We start from the raw sequence: 25,099 nt of genomic DNA, 5'->3' as shown, positions 1-25,099 counted from the left end.
GTTTGGTTTCCGTTTTTTATCGTGTAATATTCGATTTTATTTGGTTAGCTTGTTTATAAAGTTTTTCGGGTTGCTAGAGGAGACTCGTTTATATATAGTTTTCATTTAAATGGTTGCTTTCTGGGTGCGGGTTTCCTCAGTTCCCCCGTTATTTTGTATCCCCTGTTGAGGACGTTTTTCTTTAGAAAACATCATCGTTTTTATATAAGTTTTCGTTATTTTCGTAAAAAAAAAAAACCATTACAACGTCTTAAGAAGTCAATCCATTCAAGAAATACAAGACTTGCCTTTATATCTAATCTAATTCAACTAAATTTGAAATTACATATTCAAATAAATCACCCTTTTTTTATTGGATTGTCACTAAAAATAATACTTTTTCTGAAATCTTCATAGCATTCAAGGCGTAGCCGAAACAATAGCAAAAAGTTTGTCTCCATCTTCCTTCGTTTCGTTTTAGTTTGAAAGCATTCGACTCATTTGAACCAAACGTTGAAAACCTGCATATTAAAGTTCTACCAGACACGAACACATACCCGAAGTTGAAAAGCAAGGTCACACGTGAAGAAATGTAGTTCGCATCTTCGACACTAAAACACATGTTAGACACGATATCCACTATATATGCGGTCGAACAAATATGTTTAACATCTTCGGAAGCCTATCAATACCTATATGCCATATAAAAAATATTTATTTTACGCGGGATCTCACCTTAAACCATTTAATCGAGGGGTCATAAAAAGGCACAATCAAGCCATCGATACGATTACGAGTAAATATAGATGTTGTACAAATTATACCTTTTAAAAACTAAATATGAATATTTTCACCGTTGAATTTGATAATTTTATTATAGAAGTTACATTAAATACATTAAATACTTGTTTTATACAGTATAAGTTATAATGCACAATTATAGTTAATTTATCATATCTAGTACATACCATTACTGATTCGGTGTAAATACCAATATCTGTGTAACTGTGTTAACTTGAAACTGTACACATATAACATGGTTTACAAGTTTATCGGAATGTTAAGGTAATCACCCATATATCCCATGTCACTGCACTTCAGTGTAGGGGTGAGCAAAAAACCGCATTAACTGAACCGTAACCATATTAATCGATACAACCGCACCAAATTAACCAAACTAAATGGATAACCGCGAGTTTGGATAACACTTTTGAATTAACCACACTTTGTGAGTCGGTTATGGAAATAATAGGTACCCGTACCGAATTAACCGCACCAGCACCATTTACTATTTTATATATGATCATTTTTATGGAAGATGGTCAACATGTTGAAATATTAAACTTTGTAGATCAATGTGTAAAATTATTTTGACTTTTATGTTGGGAAAATTAAGCATACATATTAATTATACCAAAAGGAAATACACCAATGAAAGACACTTTGATCTATAACTCTCGGATGGAGGGAGAATAAAGTTTAAAGGAAAATTTATTTATTACGAACTTTACGTGAACTTATATTTTGTCTAATTTATGATCTTTTGCATCAATTTATAGTGTAAAAACGATATTGATCTACTTTTAATTGCGATTAGAACTATGAGACAATGACCTAGATGTTATTTATATAGTATAGAAACAAACTTATTAAATTAACTTTTTTTTCTTCCGTAAATGGTTAACCAAATTAACCGTTTTATAATTAATCGTTACCCAATTTAACCATAACCGGTTCCCTTTTTGTTGAGATAATTTGACTTGATATACTGATTTGAGTCCACATTACATTGATGCCTACATATAACCAGTTCCCTTTTTGTTCAGATGGACAATTACCGTCAGCCTCCATATATGGGTAGAAAATAAATAGTACGGAGTAAAAGCAAAAACACTTTTTTTGAAACTTAAAATGCGGTGAACGTGGATCGAACACGTGACCTTCAGATCTTCAGTCTGACGCTCTCCCAACTGAGCTATCCCCGCTTGATGTTGCCATCTGTAGGAATAAGTTTTTAACATATCGTGGAACATCTGAAAAATAAATACTAAAACCACTTGATCCTTTGTTAACTTTCATTTCTTTCGTATATGTAAGCACTTCAAATGGAAATTGTTGTCTAGTTACAAGTAAAATTTTCATTGGAATAATATGGAAAAACAACAGCAAATACTTTGAACATGTACACGTATAAATCTATTTCAGTTCAATGCCTTTTTCTTCTATCGATCGTTCATTTCTTGGTAAGCTTGCCTGTTGTCCAAAGCTGTAACATTTGTAGCGAAGCGTTTGGTTGATCCATAGGAACCATATGTCCAGCGTTATGAACCTTAAGAAACGTCAGCGGCCCATAGTTTTTCATAAGTCCGGCTTCTTTCCCATCAACCACAAACGACACATTTGAAGCGGCCACAAAATTGTTCTGACCAGACCATTGCATCGCGTTAACCCACCTCGAATTCCCTACAAAATTTCCAACTTTCTTCAACTAAATGACATAGCTAACGGTTTCTTAGCATCTTTAACAAATTGTTACATAAAATAGTCTCAAACTAAACGAACCTTAACAGAAATAACATAAATATATTTTGAAAATAAAATACCACCCTAATTTGCAAGCTATACTATTTATTAAATGAATTTTTTTGTCAAAATTCAACATTGGAAAAGAAAAAAGTCATCTTTAAGAGTAAAGAAAAGTCAACAATTGCAGAAAAAAAAAAAAAAAAACTGGTCAGTTTTCACAAGAGTCAAAGATCATAAAAAGATGTTTTAAAAGGCTTATTTGCTAAAAAGGGCTTCTGGCCTAGCGCTATCAAGCGTCGTCAATCTTGAGGTTTTCAGTTCGAGTCCGGACAAAAGGGTGTGTTAGCTGTTCCAATAAGAAAAAAGTTTATTTTGCTTTAAAAAAATGTATTACATTACTGTGTTTAACAAAAATGTTTACATGTTATGATGCATATGAATATCTAAAAATCATATTTAAGTAATTGTTTCGAATAATTATCATAACAAAGTTTGTTAATTTTGTAATTTAAAGAACATACCAATCCAATTGCATATAAGATCATATTCTCCTGCATATACAAGCAATTCAATGCCTTGTTCCAAAAGTGCCGGTATACCAACTTCGAGATCTCTCATCCAATCTTCGAGCATCGCTTGGTGCACTGTATCACTGCACGAAACAAAATCTATGTCGCTTGGGACACCTAAAGCTGTTTTCACCGATGATTCGCCTAAAAAATTTTCCATGTTTGAGAAATCGTAGCACAAACTCCCCTCACATTGCTTTCTAATATCATAATACTACACAAATGAAAACATTTTAACAATTAACTTTGATGAGTAATTAATGAGTACGCGTTTTGTGTAAGTAAGATAGTTTATTTTTTCTTACGTTTATATTTCCTGCGATATTCAAGATATCCTCGAAAATTTGCTGACACATTTCTAATGCCATTATACATGAAGTTGTCCCTGTTGTACCTGAATACACAATTTCATATTTATATTGCAGGTTTAAATTGCGACCCATTTCCATAAAAGTGATTTGATTTGAGTAGTGTTCGTGTCAAACGAGTTTATTGAACAGGTCAAACGGGTTGAAATTGAAGTTGTACAAAAGTTTGTTAAAAATGGACTAAGTTGTTTAATAGATCAAGTAGACTTGTAATAAAGCAGTGACATTTTCGACCCAAACCCATTTTGACTCAATAAAGAATCAACTTTTTATGAGCGAAACAATATATGATTGTCTACATCAGGTAATATTGGTTATTATTTTTAAAAAAACTTCTCTTTATAGTATGCTTACCACATTCTTTGATTGCAGCTTCACAATCTGGGATTTGTTGGTTAATTTGGCTATAATCCGATTGTGAAATCAATTTATTAGCCAAAGCATAATCGGTGTACGCTTTATACTGAATTGCAGGATCAGTAAGCCCGTTTCCGATTCCAAAACCCTTCAAATTTATCTGAATCCCTTCTTTGTTCTTATTCCCTTGATTAACTCGAGCCGCAAAAGCAGGAATGTAGTGTCCTGCATATGATTCTCCAGTGATATAAAAATCGTTGTTGACATAATCCGGATGCGCCTTAAAAAATGCCTAAAATTCAAAAGATTTCAAAATTAATATCATATCATAAAACATAACAAATATCATATCATATCATAATATAATATAGCCACATTAACCTGCAAGAAGAAGTAAAGATCATTGCTGACACCAGTTTCATCGTGACGAATGTCTTGATCGCTAGAACTGTAACTGAAACCAGTTCCAGTTGGTTGATCAACGTATATCAAGTTTGAGACCTTGGTCATGAAAGAAAGTCCGTTAGTCTTTAGCAATGTACGTTTTAACAATCTTGCAAAGGTGATGAATTGTTGTATCGAGTTAAACGTACCTGGTCCCACCCGTAGTCATTCCAAACTAGAGACAAGTTGTTGGTGATCTTAAAGGGTCCGTTTTCGTAAAAGAGAGCCAGTTCACTACTACACCCTGGTCCACCGGTTAGCCATATAACCACTGGATCAGTTTTCGCCTTTCTTGATTCAAAGAAAAAGTAGAACATTCTGCACAAGAAAGTTAAAACACAGATGAAAAATATGGAATTTTCTAACGATAGTCCTTAGGGCTATCGTTAAGGTACATCGCGGTTAAGTGTTGGCTTTTAACAGGCAATTTTAATTTTATATTATACAAGTATTTTATGCATCTTAATGACAGCCCTTATGGTTGTCCTTAGTAAAATCGAGAACATATTCATATATCCTCCAATGCTCCAAACAACTGGGAAATTTGTATCTAAAAGATAGAACAACGCCCGTTAATTATAAGTCACCTAACAAGAACTATATTTATATTAAATCTGGTAGTGATCGATACAAGATTCCTAAAGAAATGTCAGTTAAATGAAAATTATCATGTGACACCATCAAAAAACTGTTTTATTATTCATCTAGTTTTAGTTTGTCATAAACTACCATTAGTCAAGTTTCCCACCAAATATTCCTAACTTATTCCTAATCACTATGATATTGTCTAATGGGTAGGTTTTTTCCTATAAGAAGTTCACATTTCGATATGAATTATATAATTTAATACCCACATATATGAAAAGTCTCTACTTTCATGTACCATAGGATTATATTAAAAAACTAGCAAAAAGCTAGAATAAAAAAAACTTTCTTGATTAATGTAAAGTTAAACTACTTAAAGACTGTATTGATAGCATCAAAACTGTTGAAAATCGGTAAAGTCTACATTTTTCATGTCAAGTATGTTGTTACATTGATACATGACGAAAATGAAGACATACCGGGCATCAACTGTATGTTCGATACGATAATAACCGGCATGTTGAGCAAGATCATGGACAGTGGCACCCGAGTCACCAAGAACCGATAAAGATAATCGCTTTTCAACAATCCCATATGGAGTAACTAAGAGTTCTTGATCAAGAAATGAAGTATGATTATTATACGAGTTAACAATATTTACATCAAGATTCGGGTGCAAGTTAAGGTCTTTGATGAGTTGATGGCCTGTTTTTTTCAAAGATTTTGGATGATGAAATGAAGTATGAATGGTTCTTGCATTTGATGATGATGAAATGAAAACTAGTAAAAGAAGAAATGGAATGAGATAGAGGATTTGAGGATGAAAAGAAGTAGCCATGATTGTAAAGATAGAAAAAAAGAAGGTTTCTTTTGGTTAGTGTGTGGGACATGATGTATATATGCAGGTGTATATATAGTGTTTGCTAGTATGTTGTGGATTTTGGATTAGAGTGTGAAAAGAATTTATTAAGATACATAGTTTGTGTGTGTGAAGTAGTGCTTGAAAATGAAAGAAAACACAACTTTGGAGATGATGTTGATTATTGAATACTATTGTTTTGTCATTAGATATGTTTCCAAAGTTGTATTCTATATCATATCTCAAACTTAAATGACTCTTTCTTCATGTTTTTGCTTATTTTAATTCATATGGTAGCATCTATTTATATTTTAAATATAGATCAAGTAATTATAGGATGATGAAAATATATGTGTAACTATATATGTATGTATTAGTATATATCTAACACAGGCAAATATATTGCAAAGTTGCTTTTCACTTTAAAGTAAATATATTGCAAAAGTAAAAATAATGAAGATATTTTAAGAGTCAATCTTATCAACAATTTGTTTGTTGAATCTAAATCCCTAGTCTTGCAGAGATACTAGTGGTATCTTGAATTATTTGAATCCAAAAGTTTGTTAAATTTGGGAAAGCATGCAAAATTCTTCTGTAAATCCTAAAAATAATTAAATTTGAACATACTATTTTAATTAAGTATATGAGTAATGTAAAACATAGTTTAGTTATTATTGATCTATCATAAAAAAATCTCTAGAAAATTATATTAAAGTTTAGTGTGATTGAATTTAATTAAAAGGGTGTCAAGAAGATACAACAAATATCATCCTTTTTTGGTTAAAACTCAAATAATGATTCCATATGCAATGTTTCTTGTATTTTCACAAGTATGTTGTTAACAGAACCCTGAATCGAAAGGCTGGTAGAGTTAGGAACTAATTTGTCATGCTCATAATAGGAAAATATTGTATACAAATTTCAAATATGAGATTATGCATTTGTAAGTCACTCATGTTCATTAGTTTAGTTTTAGGTCACCCATTGTTTTCTTTATTAACATATTTATTTACTTACAAAAATATTCGCATTATTTTACATAATGAGTTTTTAGCCAAATTAAATATATATATAATAAAACATACGGACTTATGTGACATATAAAATTATTTTCAAATATACTTGCATAATCATTTCAGAATTTGATAATTTTATCCCAGGAGTATTATCTTGTATCTTGACTGACATATTTTTTATTCATCTTAATCCTAAAATAATGATTTAGTCAATTAGTCTACATATGTTTATCGTTGGTTGGGCTTCAAGACACTGTTTCTCTGTGTTTTCTAATATGTTAAAACAAGCTAGTGTTTTGGTTTATGTCTATTGAACTAATCAAAGCCCCCTGTTGTGTTGTATTCATAATATTAATACATTCGACAAATAAGACAACAACATAAGTACATAACAAATGGATTAATTGATGTAATCCTTCAATACTACATAAGACATATCTCTGAATATAACTCGTACTCATTGAGTCATTGATCAACAATATATTACTAGTATTTTATAAGAATAATATGTTAATTCCTTGTCATCGTCTGTAAGACCTTATTTGTGTCTTTTTATATTAATAAAAATTGGTGTACAACATCAATGTAATATTGTTATTGTATTGATTCAATGGAGTAAACAATATATCGATATAATGTTAGCTTACTAGCTGTGTCTTCGATCTCTCAAATGTGTTGGTAAGCCGGACTTGATATTTTTTTTTTTTGAAAAGCAAAATTAATTATTATTAATAAAGGAGTTATATGGCCCTAAATATATCTATACAATATTGAAACGGAAATACAATTATAGGAGGCTATTATATTACAAGTAAACCAAACGAAGACCATAAAAACTAAAGAGGGAATAAGAATTTGAAGAAACAAGCCGGAATAGAGAGGATAACAGTGACGATCTAGCGCCAACAAAGTTACACAAACTATCTCGATTAATCAAACCCTCAATAGAAGAAATGGAATCCGTGGCTGCATATGGTAGTAGTCGGAAGATTAGCCAATCCCAACACGGTGTGTGGTATCCGCGACAAAGAAGGAGGGGTTGATGAGCCATTGGTGCCACTCGATTGTTTTCTTTTTGTAAGATCTTTTGGAAATCCAGCTAAAACTTTGTGTTTGTATTTCAGATAAGATCGAGGCCGGGGACCACGTTTTTTTGGAGAAAACTTTCAAATTCCTATGTTTCCAGATTATGTAGCATGTAATCCATTTGGTTGCTTGCCAAATTGAGGATCCGGGGATGTTGTGAGCGAATGGCTGATTGTTGATGATGGCTTCGTTAAGATTGGATATTAGAGAAACATCTTGGGCCCACCAATCAAGAACAAGTTTCCATAAGAGTGCCGAATTGGGGCACGAACACAGGATATGTTCGGTGGTTTCAACTTCCAATTCGCACAAAGGGCATAAAGTGGAATCGAGATCAATGCCCCTTTTGTCTATTTCAAATCTGACCGGGATCTTGTTTTGTATGGCTCTCCATATAAAGATATATACTTTTTGCGGTAGGAGTTTGTTACGGGGCGTTGACAAGCTTAACGCGTTATTACCAAACCGAAGGGAGTTGATCAGAGATGCCAAGGACTTGGTAGTGAATATCCCTGTGGAGTCTAAATTGTATTTCCAGGAATCTTGTTTATCGGATAACGAAATAGAAGATACTATGCTATTTAATTCTGTGATTTCGTTTGTGGCCCGACTAGTTGGGTCCCTTGTCCAGCTCCAGTTACCGTAAGAAAGTCCATTGCGGTGTGTAATTCTTTCAGCGATCGAGGCATCTTTGTTTGTTTCAAGCATGTATAATCTGTGGAAAAGTGTGCTAAATCGTTCAGAGCCGAACCAAATGTCATTCCAAAATTTGATAGAAACACCATTCCCGGGACATTTTGTGATGGAGGAAGAGAATGAGGCGCCCGTGCTATCCGCTATTTTTCCAGCTTTAATGATTTCTTTCCAAACCGTGTGACCTGAAATATTCCTGCAAGAAACGTTAGATTCCAACCCCCCCCCCCCCCCCCACCATAAATACTAGTAATAATTTTAACCCAAAGTGCGTTTTTCTCGTTTTTGAAGCGCCACCACCATTTACATAGTAGTGAGATGTTTTTGCTGAAGAGTGAACCCACATTTAACCCTCCTTTATCATAAGGTAGTAAAATTTGATCCCATTTTATCCAATTAATTTTATTTTCTGTTGAAGACCCACCCCAGAAAAATTTGCGTCTTTTAGATTCAAGGAGTTTAAGGATGGAAAAAGGTGCATGGAAGAGGGAGAAATAATATAGTGGTATGCTACTTAGAATAGATTTAATGAGGGTAAGTCGTCCTCCGAACGAGATTGCTTTGGCCGCCCAGTCGGAAAGTCGTTTATCAAACTTTTCCACAATTGGTTGCCAAGAGGAAGGGTGGGATGAAGGCACACCAATGGGAAGACCAAGGTATGTGAAGGGGAAAGTACCGGAGGAACAATTAATATAATTGGCCATTTCTTCTATTTCTTGGGGAGGAATTCCGATACCATAGAGTTTGCTTTTTTGAAAATTGACTTTGAGTCCAGAAATTTTCTCAACTTTGAGTCCAGAAATTTTCTCAAAGCATTTGAGGAGTTTGGAAATGTGTTTGGCATTTCTTTTACTCCATTCCCCGAAAAAGATTGTGTCATCGGCGTATTGAAGGTGGGTGACGCAAATGTTGTCATTGCCAACATTGATTCCACGAAGATGACCACTAGATAAGGCCCGTTTAGTGAGTATGTTAAGGCCTTCAGCAACAATAATGAACAGGAAAGGCGAGATTGGGTCCCCTTGGCGAATACCTCTTTCGGGGAAGAATTCGACCGTAGGAGAACCATTGATTAAAATGGAGATAGATGAGGAGGAAAGACATGCACGAATGAAACTGATCCATTTAGGACCAAATCCCATGTAATGCATGGTGTTAAATAGGAAATCCCATTCGATGCAGTTAAAAGCTTTTTCGAAATCGACTTTGAAGATCAAACCTTTGCGTTTTTTACGTTTAAGTTCATCTATAATTTCGTTTGCAATTAACACGCTATCTAAGATGTTACGACCTTTGAGGAAAGCGGTTTGCTCCGCCCCAATGACCTTGTGGATGACTTTGGCGAGGCGGTTGGACAGGATTTTGGTTAGAATTTTATAATAACTCCCTATTAGGCAAATAGGGCGATATTCATTTAGGCCGATTGGGTTAGATTTTTTTGGGTATTAAGGTGAAGAAGGATGCACCGGACTTGATATTTATGTTTGTAAAGGTATTAGTTGATCATTTTAAAGTTAATTTTTTTATTTAGGGTTTGCAATGTCGTTTGTAAATGTTCACTAGTGGTTGGGGCCCAAAACTACCAGCAAGAAGTCTCAGATTTAAGCCTTTGAGCAAAAAAAAATAAAAAAAAATAACTCAAAATAAAAATGTAGACAATTTTGTTGAAACACATTAGTAAAAAACACTTTTTAACATCTCTTTTTGTTTGGAGTGTTAAGTCGACGACGGTCAATAACTATGAGCCTGAAGTGCATTCTTGTCTTTTGGGCAGGGGGTCAAAATCACCCGTGCTAGCATCGCATTAACCGCTCTAAATGTCATTTTTATTAGACACAAAAGATATTATGGTTGATGACTCAAAACAAGGAATAAATTAACCAATATCTAATTAAAATTTGTACATACAAAATTTAAAAGTTGTGGCTGTAATTTATGTCTTAATAATGCTCAAACATTCCACAACATAAAGCTTGAAAAAGACTTGTATGCCAGGGTCGTGGATTTGGTGGCGCAGGCCGTAATCACCAAGTATATTGTGATAGTGCTTTTTGTTTGATTTGGAGTCCAAAATTACAGTTAAAGTTCCACCAACTTTTCTGTCCACAATTTGCAGTAAACTTGTAAAGCAAATTAGCTCACGTTTTGTGATCATCACTCGGTTATATTAGACACATGATGATGAAACCACCACCCGTTAGTACACTTTTACATCTACTACTTATTTCAGGTGTATTAGATTTGGTTTCTTCATATATAACTACATCACTTGATACAATGATACAGTAGATAAAACTCCAACTGGCTTTGCAGAATTTGTGTAAAACATATTTGCTTTAACAGGGAATCATTTCATAACTTACAAGTTATAACACAAACTATTAAGTGAAAGGACATAAAAAGATATTACATTATAGCCAACAAGATATGACTAAATTACATGAAGGTGGTTTCATATGCTATAAATACTTTTTTTTGTCAAATAATAAGGTGGTAATGGATGTAGCCTTCTTGATATAATAATGGTATATACAAACTCACATATCACGAGTTAATACACAGAATGTGAACCCAATCATGACCTAACTTTTGCAAGGCGAGCCCTTATTTCTTCTAACTCTTCCTCATCATCAACACCCTCATCCTACATATTCACATCATCAGTTAAACTCAGGGTGGCAAAAAAATAGGTTTGGCGGGTAGGGACGTAGGGTAATAGACTAATAGGTGACAACAGGTTCTGCTCAAACATGGTAATTTTAGTGTGGATCAGGTTGGGTAGACCAAAATATTCCTTTTTTGTCCAAATGACCAAAAAGATAATCAGCATATGAGATGACTCAAATATAATTATAATAATTGTATAACTTCAAGAAAACTATCATTTTTTGAAATTAAACAATTCAGGCATGTTTATGCAATTATAATACATACTACACGGTTTTTCGAATTCTTTGATACATTGACCAGTTTAATGTAGGGTGTGTTTAGAAGCAACTAGCTGGAGCTGGAGCTTGGAGCCAGAGCTGGATTGTATACTTTAAGCTAGAAGCCGAAGCTTACGTTTTATAAGTGTTTGGTAAACTAAGTGGAACTTATGTGTGTAAAACGACATATAAGAACAAAAGTTAAATGAAATATAATGTATAATGATATGATATAAAAGGTAATGATGTAATTTCATATGTCATAAGCTCCTATCTTATTTTTATAAGGTACTTCAAATAGCTTTCTAGAGCTTATTTTTTCATAAGCTCTTGAATAAGCACCTACCAAACAATGCTACTAGCATGAGCTTATGAAAAAAAATAGGCTTAAGCTCCCTAAGATGCTAAAAGCTTGAGTGCCAAACACCCCCATAATGTTAATCTTTCGGTTTCGTCCATTGTTGATATTTTAGTGTTGTCCATTTGACTCGTTAGAGATTGGACATAGCACATAACCAAAATCAGCCCACTACCCAACTTATAAGTAAATGGGTCAGAATAGCCACATACATAATGTCACGTTAGAGAAATTAATATAAGGAGGAGAGTGTTCAGATATACCTCAGCATCTTCAGTTGTTTGAGCAGGTTGCTTTAACCGCTCTTTCCTAACAGCTTCCGGAAGCTGTGCAGCGGTTTCACCAGCAATTGCGTTTAATACCTTATCGACCTCTTCGTCGATCTCATCTTCTATGTCTTCCGAATCTAGTGCTGAATCAACAGCTTCATTCACAATCTCCTCGATAACACCAGCCTGAATTAATTAATATAAAACAAGTCATTTTTTAGGATAAACAAGCAGAAATACATGTTCTTTCAAGTTAAACCTAACAAACCTACACTCAAAACGTCCATTTAACCTTTTAAAATTTCAACCTAACTTAACAGACTTTTCCTTCCATTTCACAAAAGCCTCTCCTTTTGTTACAGCCATCTCGGGTCGTTACATATATATTTTGTGTTGAAAAACTATAGGCTGCCAGACACTCAAACATGAAACATCCCGTTAACTAATAATTAAAAATTCAAACATCATACAACCACCAACTTCGACAGTCCATATTTATGCAACTGGCTCGTCTGATTGACTGATTCTGATGTTTAATGTCACAAAATCACTATCATAACACAAAATCCGAACACCCTGAGGTCTAAAAAAAAGTAACTGATTTATAATCTAATTCAAAAAAATCACATGCATGAATGGTTCTGTGACTAAAAGTGAAAGATAGACGAGAACTGAAGTACCTTGGTCATTTCTTTGTTAAATTCTTGCATTGTGACAGCCATTTCTGGAGCCTTCATTAGGTTATTAACAATCTTCATGACTTCAGCACTCTTAGAAAGATGACCCACAGTACGAGCAACAGCTGCATAACCTCAGATTCAGCAGACGTAACAAGTGGATTCGAACAATAGTATTTATAATGCATCATATAGAGGAATGTCACAATTTGAAAAGGGGTGGGTGTGGGCTTCAGCAGCTTTGTATAACCTATCGAAACAGGTTCGGGTTGTAATGACTTTGTTTTCAGTATAGTAGAAGAAAACCAGGATTAGTTAAATTGTGAAAACTTTGCTTTAAACTTTTTATAATTAACTCGTGTTTTTAAAGATGGTTACTATTATTGCCTAATTGCAAACAGAATCTAAGTTTCAATATATATTCAATTTAAGAAGTTGTAAGCATTAAAAAGTCATGCTTTGTAAGACGTTCAATCCCTTTGACCCATTTCCATTTACCACAAGTTTTTGATTTGCCTGATAAGGATACTCCACAACCCAAATTGACTCCAGTCAGTTGTAAGTAGATGACAAAATGGGCCAAAACTGGGACTCTCTTAGCAAAGTTTAACTTTCTCATCATCCATATTAAATGCAAAAGAGGCAAAATTAGAAAAATAACAAACTTTAGAAAAGTATATAATGAAAAGGGAAGGTTCAATCATTTAAAACATTGGAGATTTGTACCATGGACATAGTAAAAGAACAGCCATAGTTGTAGATGAGGTAAATACACATACATAACACAAGTCATCTAGACCATCGATGTTACAGAAAATCAACACACAACTTACAGAAAATATCTAGTCTAGGTCAGTGGAGGAAGCAGGAATTTTATTCACCGGGGGCGAATTTTTTTAGAAAAATGTAGCAACTTCTTTTGGGTAAATATTGGAGGTTTTTAGGCAAAGTTTGGAGGTTTTTGGGCATAATATGGAGACTTTGGGGGAAAAAAAATTAACTGGGGGCAAAATCGATAAAACCAAAATTTTGCCCCTGGTCCTTGCTTATTTTCGCCCCTGGTCTAGGTAGTAATAATGAGCAGGCAACATTTATAAACACATAAATAACACCAAAAGACTTCCTTCATATTAAAAGAAAGTATGCAAAAGATAAAACATAGAACGTACCAACGCTTTCGCCTAAATGCATTGATATTGAATTCAACTGAGCCTTATTTTCGTATAGACGGTTCACAGTTCTTCTCGATCTCACTATTTCTTTAGCAAGTGACTGAGAGAAATTTTACATCACATAAAATGAATTTAAAAAAAAAAAAAAATTAATTCATACATAAATATAAATATATATATTATATTATATAACACAAAGGCTTCACAAAACTCGTACTTGATAAACAAACGCATTATTTGAAAAAAGGCTAACATATAGATTGTTGAATTAAACATATACTCACTGATATTGCTACATTATAAGTGAAAATACTATATTTACTGACAAAAACACAATCAATTATGAATCAAAACCCTAATTTAAAAATTAACCTTAGCAGATCCCATATCATTTCTCTTGGCCGCCTCTTTGATCGCTTTCTGAACACTTTTCTCTTCTCTTTGTATATCTAAATAAATAAATAAATTTACAACAAAAAAAATTCAGTTTATTAAATCGAAAAGTAAAAAAAAAAAAAAAAAAAAAAAAAAAAAAGCAGAAGAATCTTACCTCTAATCTGGCGTTCAATGTTTCGACACTCCTGACGAAGACGACGTTGCCAGTCACGTAAGAGTTGTTGAGGATTAGGTTTTGGAATTATCATGTTCCTAACTTTTTCCATCTTTTAATTCTATCAATAATTTACACTAATTACGGATTAAATAAGTTGTTTTGATACTACTGAAGCTCAATTTGTGAGATTTAAGCCTTTAATAGAAGATCGGCTGATTAGATATTTATAATCGACGATTGTATGCAGATGATCGATTTTGATTTGGGGAAGAACAAAAAGTGCTGATATTGGTTTCTTCACGCGGTTTTTTTAGTTATATTACTAACTCTTGTGTGTTACTATAAAAGGCTAAAGATTTTATTTATATTTGACATGAGATGGGCCTTATCAAAAGCCCATTACGGTCCAAAGTGCAGCTTAGAAGCTAACTACGTACAACTAATTAGTTGCTTCATAATTCACTTTTAATTAAATTTTATTATTCAACTGTTTTATCAAAAAAAATCTATCTATCTATAGTTAATATTAAATCTCTAATCTTATGATTTCATAAAAAAGCAATTATCCTTTATAAAAATAAATCAAAAGAAAAAAGAAAAAATTAGAAGACATCTATATATGTAAACACTAACGCCGGTAGTCCCTTACTCTTTAAATTATAGTGATAGTTGCTGTGGTTTTTGAATAGTTTGGTGCTAGTCCATTTATCTACTTCTGTTATATGCATATGTTAAATGATGGGTGAATGAGTCATTTTAAGAATTGGTGTATATCCACTTTATTTATAAGATTCACTTTTGGTGTATATTCGCTTAATTTAGAAGATCCAGTTTCTAAACCTTATTAGAAATACCACGTACATCTCATAATACCCTATTTGACAGTTTCTACGCAAAAACAAAGGCTCCAGCATCTGCTTCACTGGGTATTACGATGAATATGTCAAAACAGGTTGAAAGTGACTATATTTATTTTGAAGTTGAACATGAAGATAAACGTGAAGATGATCCAATTAGTAAGTAGTTTCATCCAAAATAAGTTGAATGTTAAAATAGTGTATAATCTAACATATGCATAAATTAGGGGGTTCATCGGTTCGGTTTTCGATTTCTTCGGTTTATTCGGTTCGGTGGATTCGGTTTTGAAAGTTTTTAGAGCAAAACCGAAAACCGAACCGAAAACCAAATTCAAAACTAAAACCGAAACCGAAAACCGAATTCAGTTCGGTTTCGGTTACAACCGAATATCATAAAAAATTATATTTAATAACCTCATTACCTAACACACATGAAATCGGGATCCAAACAAAATCAAACTAATTATCCTAGTATTATCAGTAATAATATTTACAGCTATTTATAAACATATTTGAATCTACCATCTACCAAGCACATAACAATATTTATATCGTATTCCTAAACAATAGGCATTTTAAAGACAGTCACGAACAGAAAATGTATTCAAACTAGGGGTGTTCACGGTCCGGTTTGGTCCGGTTTTATTTAAATCTCAAACCAAACCGGCGTTCACGGTTTTAGCATATATCAAACCAGAGCGGACCGAGTAATTTGTAGAACTGGACGGTTTGGTCCGGTTTGGGGCGGTCCGGTTTGACCCGTTTGGCGGTTTTATTTTTTTATTTTTTTTGTCTTTGTTATCCATAATATTAATTTGAAGTATTACTAGATAGTGAAAGTGAATAAAAAGAACTCGATATTGAATACTGAATTTGGTATACATGTAGAAATAAGCTACATAGTGCTTATAAGGTTCCAACTTTCAACTAAGCGTAATTAGTAAATCAGATTGTAAAATTACCCCTATATCTTAGTGTGAAGCTTAGTAGACAACAACATTATTAAAAGAAAGAAAAAAAACTATGTTCGGGACTGTTGTTATAACAAAATATCAAAGGATTGTTTTTGTTAAAATACAATGCAAATTTAGAATAATATGGAATTAGTAAATGTATATAGGTAAAATATCTAGATATTAATATGTATAAGAAAATATCTAGATATTAGAATATGAGAGAAAAATCTAGAAATTGAAATGTAAAAGAAAAATCTAGATATTTGTAGGTTGTAGAAATATCTAGATATTTATATATCCATGAAAATATCTAGGTTCTAGAATGTTCCATGGAGTAGTATAAATATGGGAGGAGATTTCATTTGTGTCGTGTGAAGTTGTGAGAGTGAAATAAAAAGGTGTGAGAGTTGTGAAGAAGTGAGAAAAGAGTGAGTTAGAGAAAGAACGCTTACAAGTAGCGAGTAGAAAGAAAGTGTGGTGAGTGAGTAATATTGTAATTACATTTTGTATTAATAAAAGTGTTCTTTGTTAAGTTTCCCGATTAAGCCTTAGTTTGTGTTTAAGTTCTTAAGTGCACTTGTGTTATTTTTATTATATGGTCGGCTCTGCCGCCTAAGTGATATATGGTCGGTTATACCGCCTGAACGATATATGGTCGACACTGTCGCCTAAGTATTATTGTGCACTAAGGATTTATAAAATTAAAGGCTAATCAACGTCAAAGTGTTGGTGTAGTGAGTCTAGTATAGTCTAGATCCTCTATAGTAGGTGTGTTGGGCTCGTCAAAGCTTCCAACAATTGGTATCAGAGCGGGTCGTTCAGGACCATTTCTAGTGGAGGAAATCGGTAAACGTTGGACGTTTACATCGGCTTGTTTTCACCAAGGCTCTAAGGAAGATTCTGTCGGAGCACAGTTAGGAACTGTGAAAGCTCATCGGTCAGGGACCAAGCTTATTGGACGTTGGACGTCATGATGGCAGATCTTGCAAGTACGAGCAGTGGAATCAAGAGTCTCAATAACCACAACTATGGTTATTGGCGGTCTTGCATAGAATCCTACCTACAAGGACAGGATTTATGGGAAATAGTTGCTGGCAGTGACACAACGCCTCCACCGAAAGAAAATGCTGAAGCCTTGAGAAAATGGAACATCAAGGCCGGGAAGGCTTTATTTATATTGAAGACTACAATCGAGGAGGATCTATTGGAGCACATCCGTGACGAGAAAACACCAAAGGCAGCTTGGGAAACTTTTGAAAAATTATTTTCAAATAAGAATGAAGCACGCCTCCAGCTCTTGAAAAATGAGCTCGCGGGTATCTCACAAGGAAGTCTGTCTATTTCTCAGTATTTCACCAAGGTGAAATCAATTTGCCGTGAGATATCTCAACTTGCTCCTGAAGAGAAAGTGAGTGATGCAAGGATGAAGAGAATTATCATCCATGGCTTAAGGTCCGAGTATAATGGATTTATAGCCGCTGTGAGAGGATGGCCTACTCAACCATCATTAATAGAGCTGGAGAATTTGTTGGCTAATCAAGAGGCATTAGCCAAGCAGATGAATGAAGTAACCATAAAAGACGGAGAAGATGCACTCTTCACCAATAAAAAGAAAGCAACATCTCGAAGACAAGAGGCGATGAAAGAAAGTAAGACATATGGGTGGAAGGGTCACCCAAAATCAAAAGGCAACGCTTCAGGGGGAGCTCAACAAGGAAGAAGAGATCATCGCCAACAATACGGGGAAAATGATAAGAGAAAGAATGGTGAATGCTTCAATTGTGGCAAGAAGGGTCATTTTGCTCGAGATTGTAGATTCCCCAGAAGGCGAACTTTCGAAGGAAATGTGGCCACTGCAAGAGATGAGAAGAAAGATGTCACATTCGAAGCAACCATTAATGAGGAAACATGGGATGCAGAAGCTGGACTCTCTGTTGAAGGTGACATAAATGATCAAGCTCTTATAACAACTTTAAAGTCAAAAATAAACTACAAAGATGATTGGATCATCGATTCTGGGTGCTCAAATCATATGACCAACGATGGGACGAAGCTGCAAGAAATGGAGGATTACAAAGGAAAGAGAGTCGTGTTGACATCCGATAATTCAAGGTTGTCTATTTCTCACATTGGAAAGACAATAATTCCAAATGAAGGCGACTCTCATAAGCTCCAACTCGAGAAGGTGTATCTTGTCCCTGTCCTAAAGAAGAATTTACTGTCAGTACCACAATTGACAGCAGAAGGAAATTATGTGCTCTTTGGACCAGAAGATGTGTCTGTATTCAAGAGAGTGAAGGTGGTTGGCAATCCAATTATGCAAGGAAAAAGAATAGAGTCGGTCTATGTACTATCTGCTGAAACAGCATATGTGGATAAGACTCGAAAGAATGAGACGGCTGATATGTGGCATGAACGTCTTGGGCATATGGGATACAATAAGTTAAAGGAGATGATGGTGAAACGCATAGTAAATGGGCTTCCTCAAATTGATATCCGAACAGATACAATATGTGCTGGATGTCAATTTGGCAAAGCTCACCAATTGCCATTCAAGGAGTCAGAGCATCAGTCCAAGACACCACTAGAGCTCATACACTCAGATGTCTTCGGTCCAGTGAAACAAACATCACTTGGAGGTATGAAATATATGGTGACATTCATTGATGACTTCTCAAGATATGTGTGGGTTTACTTCATGAAGGAGAAGTCGGAGACTTTTCTGAAGTTTAAAGAGTTCAAGAACAAGGTAGAAAGTGAGCTCAATACTAAGATCCGGTGCTTACGCACAGATAATGGAGGAGAATATTTATCGACTGAGTTCAATATCTATCTTGAGAAGCACAAGATTAGAAGACAATTAACTTGTCCCAATACTCCACAGCAGAATGGAGTGGCGGAACGCAAGAATCGTCACCTTGCCGAAACTTGTCGAAGTATGCTTCATGGTAAGAATGTACCAGGCAGATTTTGGGCCGAATGTATGAGGACGGCATCGTACGTGATTAACAGGCTTCCACAAACAAAGTTGGGGCATATTTCACCATATGAAAGATTATGGAAGATCAAGCCGACCGTCAACCATTTCAAGGTTTTTGGATGTGTATGCTACGTCTTCGTTCCAGATCATCTACGAAGCAAATTTGATAAGAAGGCAATTCGGTGCATTTTTGTCGGTTATGATGAATCAAGAAAAGGATGGAGATGTTGTGATCCAAATACTGGAAAATGCCATACTTCAAGAAATGTAGTATTTGATGAAGCTTCTTCATGGTGGTCACCTCAAAAGATAGAGCTTCTAGAATCTCATGGATTAGAAGAAGGTCCAGAAGAAAAAGAAGAACCTAAAGAGCAGATATTGGATCCAATAAAAGAAGGAGAAGGGTCGTACTCTAAGGAAACGAGTCCATGGAAAACTGGGGTACATCAATCTACATCCGAAGAGGTTCGTCCAAGCCAAATGGATGCCGAGGAGCATGTCTGCAAATTAAAGAAAGCACTATACGGCTTGAAGCAGGCTCCAAGAGCTTGGTACGGGAAGATTGGCGAGTTCTTAGTACAAAGTGGTTTCACAGTTGCTCCTTCAGATTCTAGTTTATTTGTGAAACAAGATCAAGGAAAACTAGCCATAGTACTAGTATATGTGGATGACTTAATCATCACGGGAGATCACTATGAGGAGATCCAAAGAACAAGAGAGAATCTGTCTATCAGATTTCGTATGAAGGAGATTGGAGAACTCAAACATTTTCTTGGACTCGAAATAGAGCAGAAAAGAGAAGGATTATTTCTGGGACAACAGAAATATGCGCGAGATCTTTTACAAACGTACGGAATGCTTAATTGCAAACCTATCTCAACTCCGATGGATCCGAATACAAAACTACGAGCAGATGAAGGAAAAAGTCTTCAAGATGTTACCATGTATCGAAAGATGGTCGGAAGTCTTATTTATCTCACACTAAGCCGGCCAGACATATCTTATGCAGTTGGAGTGGTTTGTCGATACATGAGCAATCCGAAGAAGCCTCACCTTGATGTTGTACGACGCATCTTAAGATATGTTAAAGGCACTATTAACTTTGGCATTTTATATAAGAGAACAAAAGAATGTCGGGTGACTGGATATTGTGACGCTGATTATGCTGGAGACTATGATACACGACGGTCAACAACGGGATACATGTTTAGTTTTGGATCAGGAGTAATATCATGGTGCAGCAAGAGACAACCAACAGTATCCTTGTCAAGCACTGAAGCAGAATATCGATCGGCATCGTCAGCAATACAAGAAATTACATGGTTGAAACAACTAATGGAAGATCTTCATCAATCAACAGACTATCAAGTAGAGCTTTTCTGCGATAACCTATCAGCTATACGTCTAGCAGAGAATCCAGTCTTTCACGCAAGAACAAAATATATAGAAGTACACTATCACTATGTTCGCGAGAAGGTCCTTGAAGGGGAGATCAAGATGGTGCCAACAAAGACAGATGAACAGGTAGCAGATATATTCACCAAGAGCCTAAGTAAACCGAAGTTTACAAAATTCAGAGAAGCACTTGGAATGGTCTGCAAGACATCGTTGGAAGAAAATTTGCATTGAGGGGGAGTGTTAAAATACAATGCAAATTTAGAATAATATGGAATTAGTAAATGTATATGGGTAAAATATCTAGATATTAATATGTATAAGAAAATATCTAGATATTAGAATATGAGAGAAAAATCTAGAAATTGAAATGTAAAAGAAAAATCTAGATATTTGTAGGTTGTAGAAATATCTAGATATTTATATATCCATGAAAATATCTAGGTTCTAGAATGTTCCATGGAGTAGTATAAATATGGGAGGAGATTTCATTTGTGTCGTGTGAAGTTGTGAGAGTGAAATAAAAAGGTGTGAGAGTTGTGAAGAAGTGAGAAAAGAGTGAGTTAGAGAAAGAACGCTTACAAGTAGCGAGTAGAAAGAAAGTGTGGTGAGTGAGTAATATTGTAATTACATTTTGTATTAATAAAAGTGTTCTTTGTTAAGTTTTCCGATTAAGCCTTAGTTTGTGTTTAAGTTCTTAAGTGCACTTGTGTTATTTTTATTATATGGTCGGCTCTGCCGCCTAAGTGATATATGGTCGGTTATACCGCCTGAACGATATATGGTCGACACTGTCGCCTAAGTATTATTGTGCACTAAGGATTTATAAAATTAAAGGGTAATCAACGTCAAAGTGTTGGTGTAGTGAGTCTAGTATAGTCTAGATCCTCTATAGTGGGTGTGTTGGGCTCGTCAAAGCTTCCAACAGTTTTCAAGTGTTGTCCAAGTGCTCTGCATTTCATGATTGATGTTGTGTAAAGAGGCTTGTATGTTAGAATCTAGCTGTGATTTGAGAACTACACTACTAACATGAAGAAACTGTGGGATGACATTTATTAGACTAGAATATGTTGTTTGTGTTTGTAAATAAGTGATTACATACTTTGTGGTTGTTGTAAAACAAGGCCATTGTAGAGCTATTGAAACTGTAACTGGAGAATTCTACATTCATCGTATTTGTTAGTCCAGTCCGATCCGGTTTAACCGGTCGGTAGCCTAATGAAACCATAAACCGGACCGAGTTTCGCGGTTTGGAGATCTTAAAACCGGCGGCCGGACCGTTAACATCCAAAACTGGACAAAACCAAATAAATCAATACGGTCCGGCCGGTTTTCGCGGTTTGACGGTTTTGCGAACACCCCTAATTCAAACATATGCACAAAATTGGTAGAATTAATAAATTAGCTAAACCAACAGAATTTGATATGATATAAAACATAGGATAGGATATATGATAGTAGAAGAAACAAATATAAACATCGATACTAACCTTAATAACAATATGAAATATGGATAGGATTTAAAGTGTGAAGATTTAGGATCAGAGTGGATTAGAGCACTAGGAATGGAGCTCGGTCACTTGCTCGTCGCCCCCTTCGTCGCAAGTCGCCCCACTCCCCCACCCGGTCACTTGTGCTCGTCGCCACCATGTCAGTCTCTAATGCGACGGAAGTCGCAACAATTAATTTAAAAAAATATATAAATAACCGTTGGAATTTTATACCGTTGGTTTTTTTTTCTTTTTTACTTTCTATATATACACAACACATACACAAACACAAACACAAACACAAATCTCATTCACAAACACAAATCTCATTTACAAAAAAAAAAATTGTCAAATAACCAATATTATCTCAATTCACAATGGAGTCCACTCTCACCCTATTCACCCGGATCGGCTCAAGGTTCGGCTAGTGGTGGTGATGAGGCTAATCTCGGTTTTTCAAATTTTGCCAATTCACAACAATCATTTCCACAAATGTCTCCCGAGCAAATGCAAACGTTTATGGTGTGGCAACAACAAAAACAACAACAACAATCACAAGTTCCACAAACACAACAAACATAAGTTCAACAAACACAACAAACACCACAAGCACCAAAACGCAAGTCGAGAGCAAAGGCTAAAGGAAAAGAAGTTACGGTCGATTCGTCTCAACCTAGAAGACGAACTGAGTACTTGTGGGAACTCGAAGATGAGCTACGTTTAGCTCAATCATGGATTGCGGCTTCTGAAGATTCAAACCAAGGCATTGATCAAAATTCAGCTTCGTTTTGGAACGTGGTTATGAATGAGTACCATTCGAGGGGTCCACTGTAGCGACCCCGACAAATCGTCAAGTGACAGCGTCGACTACGTGGGTCCCATTACCTGGTCATAAGTCTTTATGACAATGTTTGACCAAAATATGTCACCCTCATTTCAAAATAAAGATTGTTTTCAAAGTTTACAAGAATTGTTCAACCAAAAGTTAAGTTACAAGGTTATAAGTACATTTGAAATCTAGGCGACACGGTTTAAAGTAAAGTCAAAAGACGCTCCAAGTAATGCATGTATACTCGACATCCAATGCAAGTATCAAATAGTGAGCGGAAGCATGTATCACATATCGTGCAAGACCTGAGAAAACATAGAAATCTGTCAACGAAAACGTTGGTGAAATCATAGGTTTAAGTAAGTAAGTGAGTAAAAGTAAGTAAGTCGAACCACAAGGTTTGCAAAGTTGAAATAATAGTAATACATTCTAAAAGTTAATATTCACGAGCACCCAATTATCAAAGCTTAACATTCCATCCATTGTATACCCCATCCATAGTGCTAGAACAAACACTAATTCTCGAAAATATATTTCATCCGTAGACGGTAGCGAACCGTCAAAGATGAGGGTTGTCAACCCATATGGCCATATAACATAAGTTCTCGCTTACACCCGTCAAGTGTAACTAATGATAATCGAATTGAGGCTTTTTGTTCTAAACTCGTATGTAGAATGTTTGTTTTCCCGTTCTTGTGTTCACTTAGTTCAAAAGAATCGTTTATGTTTTCTCATCCCAAATATAAGTTCAAAAAGAGTAAAAGTGGGACTATGATCTCACCTTTGATTGCAAGAGTGAAATAGTACTTCAACAAGTAAACGTGCAAAGAACAATGCTAGTCTCGACCTAAACAATTAGGTTGTATCAATAACGATAGTCACGAAGGGTCAAAGATGTTCAATTAGTCCTATGGCTCAATACGACTCGATTAATATAGCATGTGAAGCAAATTGTCAAGTTTCATGCAAGATACAAGTATAAAAGCATGTTAGGAAGATTGCATAATTAATTGGTTAAGTTTGACAAAAAGTCAAACTTGGTCGGGTCAAAGTCAACGAAAAAGTCAACATGTTCGGGTCGGGTCCCGGACAAATTTTCCATGCTAATTATTCATATACAAGTATATTAAAACAAGTTTCATGTGAATCGGAGGTCGGTAGCTAGTCAAACATTTCACGTTAAAAGGGACATGGAGGTCAGAATCTGTCCAGGCCATTTGGCGCGCCGCGCGGGGTAGGGTGCGCGCCGCGCGACCTGTAGTTCAGCTATTTTTCTGTCTTTCAAACTATGCACGAGCCAAAACCAATTCTAACACAACTCTTGACCCGCAAACACTTATAACGCCTATCATACATCGTTGGAAAGGTATTTTGACGAGGAATGCAACTAAACACATATCATCAATCAAACTTCCACTTATAACAACCAAAAACCACAATTAAACATTCATAATCAAAGTTCAAGTTCCAAAAACGCATTTTATGCTTCGGGCAACCAATTTACATGTATGTTATGCCGTTTCGAAGGTAATCAAACACACATTGCAACAAAACACTTAACAACAATATCTCATAGCATTTGACGCATCAAAAGTTCATGTAAAGCTCATCAAACCCTAATCCAAGTTCACAAAATCATTAATCATGTTCTTGGAGTTTCCTTAATCAACCTATACATCAAAACGAAGCTAATGATACTAGTAACACTTTTTAAAACATGCACTTTAACAATCTAACAACATTTGATCATCCAAAATCAAGGATTTAGCAAGTAATTTTCATATTGAACTAGTTACACCAAAAACAACGAATCGAGCATACAAATTACATACACGACATCACAATGAGCCATAGACACTAATTAACAACTTTATAACTCAAAAATCTCAAGAACACATAAAATTAGTGATTTTAGAAAGTTACCCAAATGAGATGAAGTTGGTATCAAATTGAAGAGGATGAAGAGAGGATTCCAAATATGTATTTTGTTTTGGTTGAAGCTTCCAAATTCGAATTTAGATGATGATTCTTTGTAGTGGTGTTTGAGAGAAAATTGGAAAGTATAGAAAGAAAATGGAAATGAAAATGAAAAGGAAAATGGGGAGGTGGGTGTTGACTAGTCAAGCTAGTCACATCTTTGCTCCAATGGCGAAA

At 35.0% G+C, this 25,099-nt stretch overlaps 2 protein-coding genes and 1 non-coding gene across 3 annotated transcripts; all 3 read right to left on the bottom strand.

Annotated features, from left to right (window-relative positions):
- Positions 1 to 1,891: 1,891 nt before the first annotated feature.
- On the bottom strand, positions 1,892 to 1,964 carry TRNAF-GAA (transfer RNA phenylalanine (anticodon GAA)). The gene has a single exon. It is a non-coding gene; the product is annotated as a tRNA-Phe (tRNA).
- A 77-nt stretch (positions 1,965 to 2,041) lies between these two features.
- Positions 2,042 to 5,694, bottom strand: LOC139867215 (serine carboxypeptidase-like). Its single transcript, XM_071855548.1, has 7 exons — positions 5,308 to 5,694; positions 4,393 to 4,561; positions 4,181 to 4,300; positions 3,797 to 4,091; positions 3,380 to 3,468; positions 3,027 to 3,288; positions 2,042 to 2,442 (listed from the first exon to the last, which is right to left on the bottom strand). Exons 1-7 carry the CDS (start codon positions 5,664 to 5,666, stop codon positions 2,213 to 2,215), a joined length of 1,524 nt encoding a protein of 507 aa, XP_071711649.1. The 5' UTR covers positions 5,667 to 5,694; the 3' UTR covers positions 2,042 to 2,212.
- A 5,079-nt stretch (positions 5,695 to 10,773) lies between these two features.
- Positions 10,774 to 14,731, bottom strand: LOC139867205 (vacuolar protein sorting-associated protein 24 homolog 1-like). The gene is made up of 6 exons (XM_071855541.1): positions 14,436 to 14,731; positions 14,258 to 14,334; positions 13,883 to 13,985; positions 12,717 to 12,838; positions 12,031 to 12,222; positions 10,774 to 11,126 (listed from the first exon to the last, which is right to left on the bottom strand). The coding sequence occupies exons 1-6, from the start codon at positions 14,545 to 14,547 to the stop codon at positions 11,058 to 11,060; spliced, it is 675 nt and encodes a 224-aa protein (XP_071711642.1). The 5' UTR covers positions 14,548 to 14,731; the 3' UTR covers positions 10,774 to 11,057.
- Positions 14,732 to 25,099: the final 10,368 nt, after the last annotated feature.

The sequence above is a fragment of the Rutidosis leptorrhynchoides genome, chromosome 1 (assembly GCF_046630445.1).
Source record: "Rutidosis leptorrhynchoides isolate AG116_Rl617_1_P2 chromosome 1, CSIRO_AGI_Rlap_v1, whole genome shotgun sequence".
Classification (NCBI taxonomy): domain Eukaryota; kingdom Viridiplantae; phylum Streptophyta; class Magnoliopsida; order Asterales; family Asteraceae; genus Rutidosis; species Rutidosis leptorrhynchoides.
The sequence above is the reverse complement of the archived record's forward strand: the minus strand, read 5'-3'. Positions and strand labels throughout refer to the sequence as shown.